The sequence below is a fragment of the Nestor notabilis genome, unplaced genomic scaffold (genome assembly GCF_000696875.1).
Source record: "Nestor notabilis isolate BGI_N333 unplaced genomic scaffold, ASM69687v1 scaffold5131, whole genome shotgun sequence".
NCBI lineage: Eukaryota > Metazoa > Chordata > Aves > Psittaciformes > Psittacidae > Nestor > Nestor notabilis.
In genome coordinates this window covers 1-15626 of record NW_009914994.1, presented here as the reverse complement: position 1 = coordinate 15626, position 15626 = coordinate 1, and the positions used below count along the sequence as shown (strand labels likewise).

At 39.2% G+C, this 15626-nt stretch overlaps 1 protein-coding gene across 1 annotated transcript in view; it reads right to left on the bottom strand.

Moving 5' to 3' along the window:
* The window catches only part of CRAMP1L (Crm, cramped-like (Drosophila)), a gene marked incomplete at its 5' end in the record, with an annotated part of 39493 nt that extends 23875 nt beyond the window's left edge, over positions 1-15618 (bottom strand). The window contains 5 exons of the mRNA XM_010023909.1: positions 9-57; positions 1813-1896; positions 3859-4012; positions 5611-5804; positions 15540-15618. Of these exons, the coding sequence (XP_010022211.1) occupies positions 9-57; positions 1813-1896; positions 3859-4012; positions 5611-5804; positions 15540-15618 (560 nt within the window). The remainder of the gene's footprint in view (positions 1-8; positions 58-1812; positions 1897-3858; positions 4013-5610; positions 5805-15539) is intronic.
* Positions 15619-15626: the final 8 nt, after the last annotated feature.

Sequence of the window (15626 nt, the reverse complement as noted above, 5' to 3'; positions counted from 1 at the left end):
TTACTTACCCGGCTTGAATGAGCTCGTTGAGTTTCACTGCATTCTTGTCATCCATACCTTGAGACAACACAGTGAATTAGGATTTGAAGTGATACAGTCATGGCCTTTTTAGTGCTCTTATCAGTTTTCAAGCTATTACATTTTGTGCTCACATAGGATTAATGTGCATAAATATGCTGTAACACATGCTGAAAAGTTTCTATTTTCATAAGGTGCAAGATTTACACGAACCTTGCCACGAAAATTACATTTTACTTATGGATTAAATAACCCTAGTTTGGGTGCTGGGCATTAATACAGCATATTACATAATACAGTCATCTTGGGTTGCTGGGCATTAATCTGAAACCGCAGTATTAAAAAGAGAAGCTTCCTCATCTTCCTGCTCAATCTCTGTTGCTAAGGAAGCACAGTGTAACGGAAGAGCATCAAGCTCTCAGTGTTGAAAGCAATAAAAGAAGTAAATAAAAATAATAAAAAGCACATGTAATTCTTTTACACTTTTACATTTTTAAATGGACATAATGGGAACTTGATTTATAGTCCGGCTCAAATCTAATTACAGAAGAATTAACCTCCCTCTAGCAATGCTGAAAGTGTTCCCGATATGCTTGTGTGTCTCAGTAGCTCTACATAAGTTATCTCAATTTCTGGGAAGATGGGATTAGGTGAGTATCACGAGAGGGAAAAGGAGAGACAAAAGAGGGGAACAAACTACTTTCACCAACTGCAGAGCAGACCTCTCAAACCTCTGCTCTGAAGACAGGCTGAGAGAGCTGGGCTTGTTCAGCCTGGAGAAGAAAAGGTTCTTGGGGAGACCTCACAGCAGCTTCCAGTACGTAAAGGGGCTACAAGAAACCTGGAGAGGGGCTTTGAACAATGGCCTGTAGGGACAGGACAAGGGGGGATGGCTTTAACATGAAAGAGGGGAGATTGAGATGAGATCTTAGGCAGAAACTCTTTCCTGTGAGGGTGGTGAGGCGCTGGCACAGGTTGCCTGGAAAAGCTGTGGGTGCCTCATCCCTGGCAGTATCCAAGGCCGGGTTAAACAGGGCTTGGAGCAGCCTGGTCTAGTGGAAGGTGTCCTTACCCACTGCAGGAGCGGTGGACTAGGTGACCTTTAAAAGGTCCCTCCCAGCCTAAACTGTTCTATGATTCTATGAACATGGTACTAAGCGTAAGCGAGATACCTTACTAATGCAGCTAATCAACGTGCAGAAAATGGAGTAGCATTGGTACAGCAGATACTCATCTGTCTACACTCTTCCTTACAGACAAAAGTAGTGTCCAGGATTAACAAGGTCAGATCGCGTCTTGGTCAGCCAGTAAGGTTATTTCTGATTATGCTTTGCAATGATCTTTCACCTTCAGGGTTCAACAAGTAAAGATTTAGAGAATGACTTAGACAAAGGCACCATCCCAGATTTTGATTGCATAGGCAGAAATAACTTCGGGTGCAAATAAGATCATTTACACATTTAATTGCTTTGTTTTCAAGAATAAAACAGAGAGACAACCTGAGCTGCACAGACTTTTACCCATCTTCTGTGGGTATTACATGCACTGTATCCCACAGACAGCAAAAGCTAAAGAAATCTTTTAAAGAAAAAGGAGACTAATGCAACAGACTCAGGTGGTCTTTAAAAATACAAATACATTTAATGAAAAGATACAACAGATCACAGCAACAGAATACAATGACCACAAACTCTGAGCAACTCAAAAGTGAAACTGTATTAGACATTGCCAGCTTCAAGGGTAGTCACTTGAAATTCTACCGTATAAACACAATTTTAAGTCATTCATACTCACATCCCCCAATCTTTTTCCTCAGTTCCCCATAGCAGATTAAGCCATAAAGCTCCAGGGAGGATTTTTTCAGCCCTTGAGAAAACACTGGAAAGCAGAAAAGGTGGAAGTGAGATACAGACTGCAGATACCCATTTCAACACTGAAAATGAGATGTTTTGTATTTTCAGTGAGACAAACATCTCATGGAAGGCCAGACTGAGTTCCATTTCAAGAAACACCATAATGAGACAAATTCAACAATTTCCTTTTGGTGACTTAAATACCTGGGCAATACAACATTTTTTAGATTACAGAAAAACAAAGATGCTTCCACAGGATATAAACAAATATGCAACAATTCAATATGCAAGATAAAGCTAATTCATAATAAAGCTAACTCTGGCACTGCTTAACTGTTTATGATTTCTAAAGGAGATGCCCCAGATGCCCCCACAAAAACACATACAGAACTCTTTCTTCTACGAAAATTAAGAAGCAGGTGTGAATTTTCCAGAAGACAAAGTATGTTTCTGTGCACATGAATGCACTGTAGAGATTGAATGGAAGTTCTAGATTCTAAATTTTTATATGAAGAGTTGCACACATTGTATTCAACCTTACAAGGTTTTTTTGTCCTGTCTCATCAACACAGATGTGGACATTATTATTGCTAATAGATCTAAATGCCTATGACAACATGGAAAGACAGTCTTGCGGTTTACAAAAGGGGTTAGAATATCCACTCGTATCTATTCATCAAGAACTCGGTTCTCTGACTTGCAGACTCATTTGATCTCAAAACCCAGGTACACACACTACTACCAATACTAAGGCTAATACTAAGCTCTTGTACTAATTCTAAAATTCCTTCAGCCAATGACTTCTCAGACCTTACAGGTATAGTAACAGAACTTCACATTATCTGGAAAACAGATTTAAGATCTCCCATGACTTTTTTTTTTTTTTAAAGTTCTTCCATACTGTATTTGCTGTAACATTTGTTTTTAAACAAAATACTAATGGGTTCTTTAATCTTAAAATACTACCTTGCTTTAAAAAAGGAACTCCAAAATTCATGTTCTGAAAGGTGTTTTACGTGTGTAAGTCCTCATTTACATCCTAGTCCACCTAAATCTCAGGAACAGACAAAACCATTTCATAAAAGAGACTGTATCATACATATCTTTACTCTCTTTCAGCTTTTTTCAAGTCATCTCCATTTCTCATTAATGAGTTCTTTTTAACTGGAGAGGGTCTGGCCACAAATCACATAGATGAATACACTACCCCAACTTTTGCAGATGTTAGGGTGTTGTATAAAGACCAGAAAATTCAACCACCATGAAACTGCCATGATTTATGCAACTTAGAAAACAGCATCCTAAGTACAAGAAAGCCCTGGAGACCTTTACTTAATCAACAAGCTAACAAGAGAACTGACATTCTTCATACCTTAAAAATAAAAAAACTGGATCATAGTAAAATCTGTTCACTCTGAAATAGATTTCTTTAACCCATTATTCAGATGAGGCTACCCACAAACTGACTTGAATTCTCACTGCCCGTTACTGAATAGGACAAATTTGATAAAAATCCATTGTCAGTGATCATACATTAATATTACTGTTACAAACCACCACTAGCAGTACATATGAATTCTAAACTATGTTTTCCCAGGGAAGGAGAAAAGAGGGGAATATGGCTCGATGAAGTCATGCCTGACTAACATTTAGGCAGCTGTCCTCAAAGGTGTGTTCCTGAGGAGGAAAAAAACCCATTATTTCCTTGAATCTGGCTTGTCCCCAGTATTAATGGTAGGATCAGTATTTATTGTGGTGTATTCATTTAAAAGCAGTGATACAAATACTAGTTTTTGCATAGCATTTTCCAAAACCCATGAATCTCCGTATGGTTACACTGATGAAAACACATGTTCACAGACATCCTATTCAGTACACATTTTCTGATCTCCAGCATTCCTACTCTCCATGATGGCACTGAAAGGCAGGACTCCAACCCTCACAAGGCTGTAGGCTCTATGCTAAGCCCATGTCATTGCATACTCACCATTATCAAAGTCAATGTACTTGGAGATCTTGTGCCATGTGCGGTAGTAGAAGTGGCGGACCTGTTCCTTATTCTTCACCATGCTTGCTGGTTTGCCCTTCTTCTTGTATTTCAGAGCAATGTTGTTCTGGATAGCCTCAAAGTCCTTCCCATGCTAAATAATAAATAGAACAAATCCAAATACTCAAAACCAAACTTGTATCTTGTAAGACAACACAAACAATGACTTTGGGGGTTCTTCATGGGAAATTAGATTTTGAAGGTCACCAACAAAATCTTGAGTATCAAAACTCAACAGCAAAAGGATTACAGTGGTGTCCTTTATTTTATATAAAGTGCATTTCAGATGCCAAATTAATTACTTTCCAATTTCTTGAACTGTTTCAAAATAAAAACTATAAGCTGCTAGCAAACTTCTTTAAAAAAAAACCAACCCAAACAACTTCACTCATAAATGTGCTGAGCAGCAGAACTGAAAATCCCAACTCTCTCCCTCAGATTTCTTTACTTCTCTATGCATTTTTTCCCTCCTCTCCCTCCTACCTCCATTTCTGACTAGGGTGAATGAAAAGTCTGCAATATTTAACACCTTCACTGCTATTTACAATAAATTTCATGTTCCAGTCATTAGGAGTGTAAAATTTGAGTTTCAAATAATGGAGGAAAATACTCTTTTTTCTTCTTTTTTTTTTTTTTTTTTTTAAATAAAACCTTGTAACAGAAAACACCATTTTACATTGTAGGTCATTCCAAAGTTTATTCTCGGGGTAAAAATAAGACACTTAAGTGTCCCTTTAAAATTAGTTAACTCCTGTAAAATCACTGGAGTTCAAAAGAGGAAAATTTTATTTTATATATAGTATCACTGACCTCCCGCTATCACAAAATTTCTTAGTATCCAAAAGAGGTTGGAATTGATTTAAATACGAAGTGTGAGAACCTCTTTTAAAAGGTAGTAACACAATATGATTGGGAATGGGGGACCACATTTTGGGATGAAGCCCCAGATCCATCTTAGAGAAAAAAAAGTCAGAAGTTTTCTTTGAGTGATGAAGTGATTTAAAAATGACATGATTACCAGGAACATTACTGCAAGTCAGAGCGGCTAAAGAGAGAAAACAGTGGTTTAGAAGCGTTCACTTTTTCCACACAATACATACGCATGAATCATGCCTACCACTAAAAACCATATTTGTAAGAAGATCCACATGCACAGAAAAAAAACCTCACCAGCACTGCTTTTGTTTTCCCCTTTAGTATGTATTTTCATAATAGAAGTGCTCTTAAAATAATCCTAAACAAGGAATACATTGTACATGTCATACAAGATAAAAGACGATGTAACTTCTCCTTGTCTCTCAGCCCTACTACTGAACTGGCTCAAACCTTTCCATGACCAAAGACCAAGCACAGTGCCGACCGTTCTTACTAGAACAGAACATGTTTTCTTGTTTGAGAAAATTACAGCATAAGTGTGTTGCTTTTGAAAGTTGGGATGGGGACACTACACTATATACTTAGTCCTCATTTGAAACAGAACCGTATTTGAAAAATAACTGAAATTATTATAAACATTTATGAATAAAATTCAAATATTTCACAAAAATAAGCTTTTATCACCAGCTGGTTTATAGCCAGCTGTACAAACGCATGTGTGTACAGACACATTTTGCTTGTGCAGATCTCAAATGCATCAACCTTCTCTAGGAATATTCAGATACTATACAAAGCCATCCAAGCATGTTATTGTACCTCATACAGTCCTTCGAAGAAAGTATTTTTGTCCTCTGTGCTCCATGATTCCCACTGTCTCCTGACCTTCTTTCCTTCCTCCTTCTCTCCCGCTGAGGACCCTAGGTTCCTTGCTGCTGACTTGGAATTCCCAGCAGGATTGCTGGGAGGAATTCCTGATGTGCCACCAGATGCAGTCCCTCCATTATCTGTACCTGCAAAAATGGATGACCAGAATGAACATTAAACCAAGAAGATGGCTCATGGGTAGAGGTAAGTGAGGAACTCGGAATTTCCTCCTTCTTCATCACTCCCTTCTATCACCTGAAATAGAATTTTTTTGTATAACAAGGTTTGTATTAAAGAAATAAAATCTCAAAGAGCAAAAAACAAGGGGAAGGCTTCGATGGCAAATGTAAAGACAGGTAAGCAGGAATATACCAAAGCAACCTCTAAAAGACATCATATACTCTGATGCTTACACAATGGTGTGCTCAAAGTTGCCCCTTTGCAGCTGAGGGGAACTTCTGAGTGATGCTGAACATGGATGCGACAATAAAGCAAATTAATGACCAGGAGAAAACAGATGGAATTTCACATCCTTGTCTTTGGTCTTGATCCTACTGCCTCCAAAGTAACTGTGGTAACAAAAGGACTGAAACACGTCCACTGAAGTTCATCACATGACAATGGATGAGACAGCTCAAGAGCCTGATCCTCAGTGTGAAGAGCACCACCTCAGACACTGAGCTCATCTAAGACAGCTGAAGGTATCCCAGAGATAGGGATACCTTGAGTTGTCCCCAACCCCTTCTCCTTCCCTTGAACATCTCCAGCCTCCACCCCTTTTGTCCCCAAATCATGGTGGCACTTTTGAAAAAAGGCACAAAAGTGTCATCTTGATTGTACCTTTGTCAGTTATCAGCAGCCAAGGAACAGAGATCAGAAAAAAAAAAACCACCAAATCCCAAAGACTGGAAACACTGGAATGAGAATAAAGTCTGATGGAACCAAGAGAATCTGTTGTTTATGCAAGTAGGGCATGGGGAAGAAAATGGGATAGAGAAACTGCAGGAAGGCAAGAGCCACATCTACTGCTGGAAGATTCCATTCTCTCACCTTGATTCAGATTCCTCCTTTTTTTTTTTTTAAAGTACCTCTGAAACTATTAGTCTTTCAAAAGACATTTTGATCAGCAAAAACATTAGCAACTAACCTTAAACCTGTGATCAGAACAGAAATCAAACCAAACATTATACTTGGCTGACACTGTAAAAGATTATCAGAATGTTAATCTCAGTTATAGCCCTTTATAAAACAGAAAATACAAACTAAGGCCAGCCAATTATTTGCTTATAAATACAGGTTGTACAATACAGCAGTCCCAACTAGTTTCCCAAACATTTTTTACACATTGGCCCAGTTCTATCATATTTAGGCTTAAAATGTTGTTATCTTTTAAAATTCAATTCTGTAAAGCAGTCTGTTTACCTGACAAAGTCAGTGGTTTTATATATATATACATACATATAGATCTCATTCAAGACCCAGGATATCCCAATTTGATAATCCTAGTATTATTAAAAAAATAAGAGTATCAGAAAAATCAACTGTTACAGGCTCACTATGCTTTAGATATTTGAAAGACTTATGTAAATCTGGACTGTAAGTATTCAGTTGCAATTTGAAAATAATTCCTTTGGGTGACAAAACCATATTTCTCCCAATCCTAAAAATCTATTTGTTCAAGTGATGAAGAACATTTGAAATCAAATCTGGAAGACAGTAAGATGCGTGCAAATACACTTTTTTCCCTGCATGCATTAAGTATTTACTTGATAAATAATACAATATTGTGACAATTTTAAGGTTAACGTTTTATTTCTATGAAATGACTATTTGATCCTTTTGAAGAAAATGACTGCCACCACAGGGACGCATGTGAGGCAAAACATGAGAAAGAACTGGACATCTTGGAGAAAAGCAACTTCTCAAATAAATACCTTCTCCATTTCCTAAAGCCTTCATCAGTCACTGATACAGTGCCAGAATTAAAATGCTTAACTTTCAGTCACTGTGAAGGTAAAAGTCCTTAAAATAAAAAGGAAACCATCACAAACCCTGAGCACTTTAACAGATGGCTTAGGAGAAGCCCAACAACTTTAAAAACATAGAATTGCTTCTTTGTTTTGCAAGTGTGGGACTGGAACATCACAATGTGCATGATACAGAAATACAGATCTTAGTATTTAAAATCTTTGGTTGAAAAAGAGGAATTCAAACACATAAATGCTCAACCTCAATCTACATTTGCCTGGTGCTGCTAGTTCCCAATGGAGATGACGTCCTATCCAGGCAATTGTTCAGAGTACTGTAGATGAAGATCTAAAAATTCTAATACCCTGTTACCTCCACAGAGATCTTATATGCCATTTAATTCTTCCAGGAATGAAGTCGTTTGTTCTGTCATTGCTTCACATAAACTTTCTTACTTCTGGGTATGGTAGTGTTTCTCACTGGGTTACCACAATCCACCCTAGAGATCACTGGATCTCAGTAAGGTAGTGGATTGCAGTATACTCTAAAACATGCTATTATAAACCAATTCGGGGTAATGGGCCAAAGTAAAAGTAGTCATACATCATTAAATCACATCCCATAAATTCATTCTTTCAATCTTACTGTATGGGATTCTTGTAACACGCAGAAACACTAACAAGTTTCCATCCTCTCACAAACAATAGATGAGGATGATCATTAATTCCCAACAAGAGATTATTTAAAATTTTAGCAATGCATTAGAACAACAGGGTCCACAGAGGGCAGCCAGACCGTTACCGCTGCAGCACTCCAGGAGAGAGAAAGGAGCCTTGCTCCAACCATCTACATAGGTGCCTGTTCTAAGGAAAATCGTCTCTAGGAGGAGAACACTGCAGATGTGACACAGACAAGACAGCCATTCTCACACTGTCCACCCAGGCACCACACAATTACAGCCACAGCAGCTCCACCCCTTCACTCCACGACACAAGGGAACTCCAGCACATGAGGTGCAACACAGCAAGCCTGGAAACATCAGTTCTCAGCATTTCCACTTGGCCTGGTTTGCAAAGACATCTGTACTGGTATTTGAACTGTAACTCCCAACAAAGTCATAGCTCAGAACACCAATGTTTTAGAAAAACATACTCATTCCTTTTATCCAATTTTCTCTACCCACCTGTATGCCCCATTATCAGAACTTCATTTCTCTGTGAACGGCATAACATCACCTCAAGCTCTACTTTCCGTAGTAAAAGCTGTTGTCTTTGTATTACTAAGCAAAACATGAACACTTGCAAAAATTTATATAAAGGGCTTTAAAGACTACAACAAAAAAAAAAAAAAAACAAAAAAACCCACAAAAACAACTGATATGAAAGTGACAAACACTGCATGGAATCAAATAATAATGTCCCTGATAGCATCAGTGTCTGATCATGGCTACAGCCACAAGAAGTTCTTCCTTCCAGGCTCTACACAGCATCTTAGAGTTTGCTTTTCAACTTTCCGCTGGCAGCTCTTACATGCCAGCCGGTTCCTAACTTCTGTGACAGACTCCACATCCACAGAAGCTGGAATCCACAGAGTAAATCCCAATACACTCATTGAATCACAGAATGGTTAGGGTTGGAAAGGACCTTAAAACCATCTAGTTCCAATCACCCCGCCATGGGCAGGGACACCTCACAATAGACCATGTCACCCAAGGCTCTGTCCAACCTGGCCTTGAACACTACCAGGGATAGAATATTTAACACTTCTTTTGGCCACCTGTGCCAGCGCCTCAGCACCCTCACAGGGAAGAACTTCTTCCTTACATCTAACCTGAACTTTCCCTGTTTTAGTTTGAAGGCATTGCTCCTTGTCCTATTGCTACAGCCCTTAATGAAGAGTCCCTCTCCAGCATCCTTGTAGGCCCCCTTTCAGGTACTGGAAAGCTGCTATGAGGTCTGCACAAGCTTCTCTTCTCCAGGCTGAACAGCCCCAGTGTTCTCAGCCTGTCTTCATACAGGAGGTGCTCTAGGCCCCTTATCGTCCTCGTGGCCTCCTCTGGACTTGCTCCAACAGCTCCATGTCCTTTTTATGTTGAGGACACCAGAACTGTAAACAATATTCCAAGTGGGGTCTCACAAGAGCACAGCTGAGGGGCAGGATCACCTCCTTCGACCTGCTGGTCACACTCCTTTTGATGCAGCCCAGGAGATGGTTGGCTTTCTGAGCTCAGATACACACTGAAGCTGGCACATGTACAGTCTCTCATCATCCAACACCCCCAAGTCCTTCTCTGCAGGGCTGCTCTGAATCTCTTCCCCTCCCAACTTGTAGCTGTGCCTGGGATTGCCCTGACCCAGGTGTAGGACCTTGCATTTTGCATTGCTGAATTTCATGGGTTGGCATGTATCTCAATACGCAGGCTGGTTCTCTTATTGGTGTTCTACAGGGTTAGCTTTCAAGATCTCAGCTTCTTCAGGAGTCACTAGTCAACTGCAGGTGGAACATCCATGAGGGAATACTTTATAAATAAGATAGTACTTTCCCATACTCTTGCATGCCTCAAGCCAAATGCTGAGTGTCAGGACACTGAACTCGCTCCCCAAAGCCCAGGATGCGAATGCCAACTTGTAACATGCCAGAATGTTCTGAAGGAAACCTTCTTTCTTCTCTTTCTTATACAGGAGCCAATGGCAAGGCTGAACTGCACAAGATCCCCTTCAAAAGTGGTTTCACTAAGATTCCCATTTAGAAGGCCCTAACAGAAAGCACCTCTGACTGACTTTTTATTCCCACAAACCTGCATTAGTGCTCAGCAGTCCCATGAAATGTACATCAAAGCACGTGTTGTCAACAGAGCTGGGTAAGCTGCCATCACCTATACTTTCCAGAAAGCTTCACACGCATTCTGTGATCCTCAAACAAGCATTTACTCCTCAACTGCAACAAAAAAGCAATATAGACAAATATCCAAACTTTCTTTCTGATTGCTTGGTAAACAAGACCCATTTCTAGCCACGTATGTTTCTAATGGCAGACACTACATCATCTGCCTCACTGAAGACATGAATCAGGTGATCCCACAGAAAGTGTGTGCTTTAGGAATTTAAGAGAAGCCACTTGCTCTGTGGAAGTACAACCCAACAAAGCTGCAGGCTGGATCCAACTTATTTCTGTTGCCAAGAAATGTAGTTGAGAATAGCATACAGATGAGAGAGGGAGACAGACAGACACATCCCCTGCAAGTCCACATTTCATTCCGAGTACTAACATCATACCCAGAAAACAAGTTTCTACCTTGTGTGCCACCTCAGTAAATAGTTTACCTAAGAAGGGTAAGTCCAGGACAGCTTATACCATATGGCATGGTTACACCATATAGTGCTCTTGTTATGAATCAACATCCTGTTGTGTTTAAAACACAACAGGTAACTGTCCTACAACGATACAGACACCCCATCTTCTTCTATCTCTTATTATTTAGAAGAATTGCACAACCAAGATGTAGTTGAATGTGTTCAAACACACCACCAGTTCTGGAGTCTACAAGAAAACTCAATCCAAGGCTTGCGTTTCTATGGACAGTATGTATTTGATATACCAAATGCAGCACTACCTGAGCTAACCATGCAGAGCTGTAAAAAAATAAACACGGTTTATTATAAATCTGGTTATTTCCACATCTCCAGTAAATCATTGTTCTCTCACCCTTCCATTAGAAAATGCTCATAAAGCCTCCTACGAGGTTCCACCTAAACCACATGGCTGTGCAGCCCTGTGGGCAGGCACCTTTTGAAGTTCAGCAGCTACTGCACAGGGCACATGGAAAAATCCTCCTCTTGTGGTATGGGATGAGATACTGAGGAGTTTTGGTCCTGAGCCACTTTCAAAGGGAGGGAGGGAAAAAGTGGGGTACACAGGAAGGCAAAAAATGAAAGAAAAATGCGTCAGGATGGGATGGAAGGAGAAACACCAAATGTAAATGAGACTGACAGAATTAAGGAGAACATTAGAACAGGGGACCATGCCAGTAGTTTTTGGACATTCTTGCCCTAGAGGAATAACGCTAGAGGAATGCTACTTCAAATGAAGGTTACGATACAAATCTGGGAAGATACAGAAAAATCGTATTGTAAGCATATCCATTTGATACCTTGGTAAATGAGCCCTTTCCACAGGAGAGGACGGTACCTGATTTAATCCACATCATACGGGACATGCAACTTCAGTGCACTGAAACAAACAGGACTGGTATCTAGCAAGTTTTCTACGATGCCAAAAGATGGAATGTTTTAATTCAATTAATGCCTTCAGCTGAATAATTCTTTTTTCAAAAAAGAACTGCTTGTTACTGCAAAACAGATCCAAATACTTGTTTAGGCCATTCTACATGTTTTATGAATAAACCCAGAGCAACGACATGAAAGATACCTTCAGGCTTCGGCTCACCACTATTAGATTTTGTTACTATTTCCTCCTGATTCAATCCTGCATTCAGAAAATGGATAAAAAACATGGAAATGGGAATACTCTAGTTCAAACAAAATCTATGGCACATGATGGTAATGTATTCCCTATTTGCTTTTATCAAGGTGGGCAAAACATACACATGCATAGTCTAATCACTCGCTTCATGGAAAAAGCCTCAGAACACATCTTAACCTGGGGTAAATTTGTATTTGAGAAGCTCTCAGAAATCTGTTGTCTTCATCAATCTTAGACTGGTCTGCTTCCTCTCTCTCAATGAACCTCCCTGCTTTTGAACTCTCATAACAAACTGTCTTCACTCACTATTCCTTCAAGTTCCTCTGATTTCATGCAAGTCACTTTAAGACCTACTTCCAAGCATTCATACTTGAAAAGGTGTGCATCAGTTGAGGTGGAGGCTACAAACTTGAAAATACAATAAAAAGATGACCAACATTTTAAATAAGGTAATAACCATTCTAAAAAACAATGCACAGATTTGTGCAGGAAATTTAATATATCTTTCATCAATTCAAAACTAAACGGCTGTTCATAGTGAAATAGTTCTCAAAGTTTATTTTACAATGCTACTTTCTATGGAATTCCTGCCTTTAACTTGAAAGAGCAACTCAGTAGAAAAATGGCAAGAGACAAAATCCAAAGACTCGATTAAAAATTATGTCAGGGTAATCTGAAAATCAGCAATATGTTTGTTCATTCTACTAGGCAGAACTAGAGAATTGCTATCAACACTCTTCCCTGAACCATAGTAAAGTTAAAAAGTCAGCAGCTTCTGAATGGGCAAACTCTTCCTACTGTTTACAGTGAAGTTTACTTCATCAATACTTTGTCTGCTACAATGAAGCACCCTGAACGCATAAATGCCAAAAGAAAACAGGGATCTGTAACAGACAGAAAACAACAGCATTTTCAAATAGCTTTTAAAGACATGATTAGGACAAGCCAATGTCTGCTGAGTAACTACAGTTTGAAAGAAACTAAGTTTTTTAATTACACTCCTTAGGAATAGCCTTTGACAGAGTTTTCACTTTAGAATACACAGATTCTAAAGCCAGGACCACTTTAATACAATTTTAAGGGTTAATAAAATCTTAAGGGTTACAATAGCATTACTGACAGACTATGATAAAACCAAGTCTCTGGTATCACTGGACCAAGCAGAAGTATGGCCTAGCCACTATGACTGGTCAATGCAAAAAATTACCTTCACAGCCATCACCTTGACTGTGACATGCAAAATGGAAAAGCTGCCCGTTTTCAGAGCAGATCCAAAGCACAGGCATTTGAGTTTTTTAGCATTTTCATACTTAAAAGGGGAGGAGAAAGTTGGTGGAAGGATTTAAGTCCAGTATTTACGAGTAATCTTCACCCTATCATTAGTTCCCTATGGGAAGCTAACTATACAAGACACTTCAGTCAGCACACAAAGCCCTATAAATTCTGATCACAAGACATTCCATTAGGGGGAATTCAGACAAGCCTGGAAAACCTCTCAGTATGCATCCCTGAATGTAAAGAACTCAGACTGGAAAGGATTCCACTCTGTGGCCCTGTTCTCCAAGATCTGACAGTTAGAATGTCAACAGTATCAGAGAAGTCAACTTTAATGTGTTCATACCAGAACTAGCCAGGCAGAGCTGTGGCTGGTCTTACAACTCAGAAAGTGAAGGCATAACCATAATTATATCACTGTCTGTCACTCCTGGGGATTTAAGAAGTTTCCCCAAACCTGACACTACAGTCAAGCACAGTGATTACAGACACGATTTATGGTCAATTACTGAAATAGCATTTTCTGCTTTGTATATAATTTTACTGGGATTATTTGGGAATCTGAATTGAAAAAAAAAAAAAACAAAAAAAAAAAAAAAAAAAACCAAACAACCAAACCAAACAAAACAAAAAAAAAAACCAAACAAAATTTGCCTTCCAATTCTGTCGATACACCTAGTTAAAAACTGTTTTGTTCACATGTGTGTACGCTTCTGGAGCAATGGAATAATTTCAAATGCATATATTTGACCTGTCAGTCACAGACAACATGTATCCCAAAGAATACCTCCTCGCATTTAATTCTACTTACAACCTTTGAAATAATGATCTTTAGCTAAGCACTCCAGAGTATTCCATCTGCTTATTTGGCTTAATGCAACCAGGAGAAAAATTACATAGGCTTTTCAGTTCTACCCTCTAACATCACACATAGTTCTTAACTTAAAACAAAAAGTTTAAGAGATTAAAGAGGACTTACTAAGGTACTAAAAAAAAAAAAATACTTTAGTCAATTATATGAATTAATCATCGAGCAATCAAGTTCAACAATTTTATGGTGATATGGCAATAACTAAAATGCCACAATTGGCACTGCTTTATAATACGAAACCATCACAATCCACTACGTTCACCCCATGTGCAGGCCACTGCAATGGACCAAGGAGCGAGACAATCTCCAAGGCACATTTATGCTACATGGAGTTTTATTTCACTTTAGCAGACAACAGTAAACTTTGTTATTTCAAATGTTGAAGAAATCTCTACGAGTTGTTTTCCTCAAAAATCAGACAATAACACCCAAGTATGTTTGCAGGAGTTATCCAAAATCAGTCTCAGGTGCAGCTCAACAACAGTGCCAGGTGTCATCCAGTAACTGCTGAGCACACACAATAACACCAATACATTCAAACATCCTTCTGTTTTTGAGCTACTCGAGTAAGAAATAGAGTTGAAAAATATCCAGATTCTTATCTGTAATGCTAAAGTGACAAAGCATATGTGTATGTATGTACAAGACAGTCAGATGTGTACAAAATCACCTTAATAAAAACTCAAATTCCACAGAAATGCCCAAACTGTTCTGAAGCAGTAATGCAGGAGTCACAAAACCTTAGAAACAAACATGTCAATATGTGTATTTCCTAGCTGGTTCCAAAATAATTCTTAGGGTAAAACAGTCATAGAAAGAAATAACTGAAGGAAACCAACAATGTCTTGTGGATTGGGTTTTTTCCCCTTTTTTTAACTAGCACCCAGTAAATATTTTGTTGTTACCCTAGAACAGAATTCAGAGAACAGCCACCTGATTACACAGCTAGCTACAGTCTCATTTCCTAACCAAAATACAGCAATTTCCTAAAACTCAGAGGTGAAATGCAGGAATTAAAGGTTTGCTTCAATAATAGAAGGGTTTTTTTCCTGCTTCACAGACACATCCAACCCCCCCTGTTTCTGAGAGTGCAAAGAGGATAGTGGGCAGCAGAGAAGCTGAAGCCTTGGGACACAAAGAAGATTTCAGCTAGTGTGAGAAACAAGCCCAAAACACCTTCCATCAAACCAAACAAAAGATGGAGGAGAATGACAACCCCCAAGCCCATAGGTGACCCCCCCCCAACCCCCTGCCTGTGTGTTTTAAGGGTGCCAAAATACCATACCTTTGCCTTTTGCAGCAGCGCTGCTGCCAACTGAGGAGGATGCCTGGGAATCCTTCTTCAGCCTCTTGCTCTGAGGTCTGACGCTGG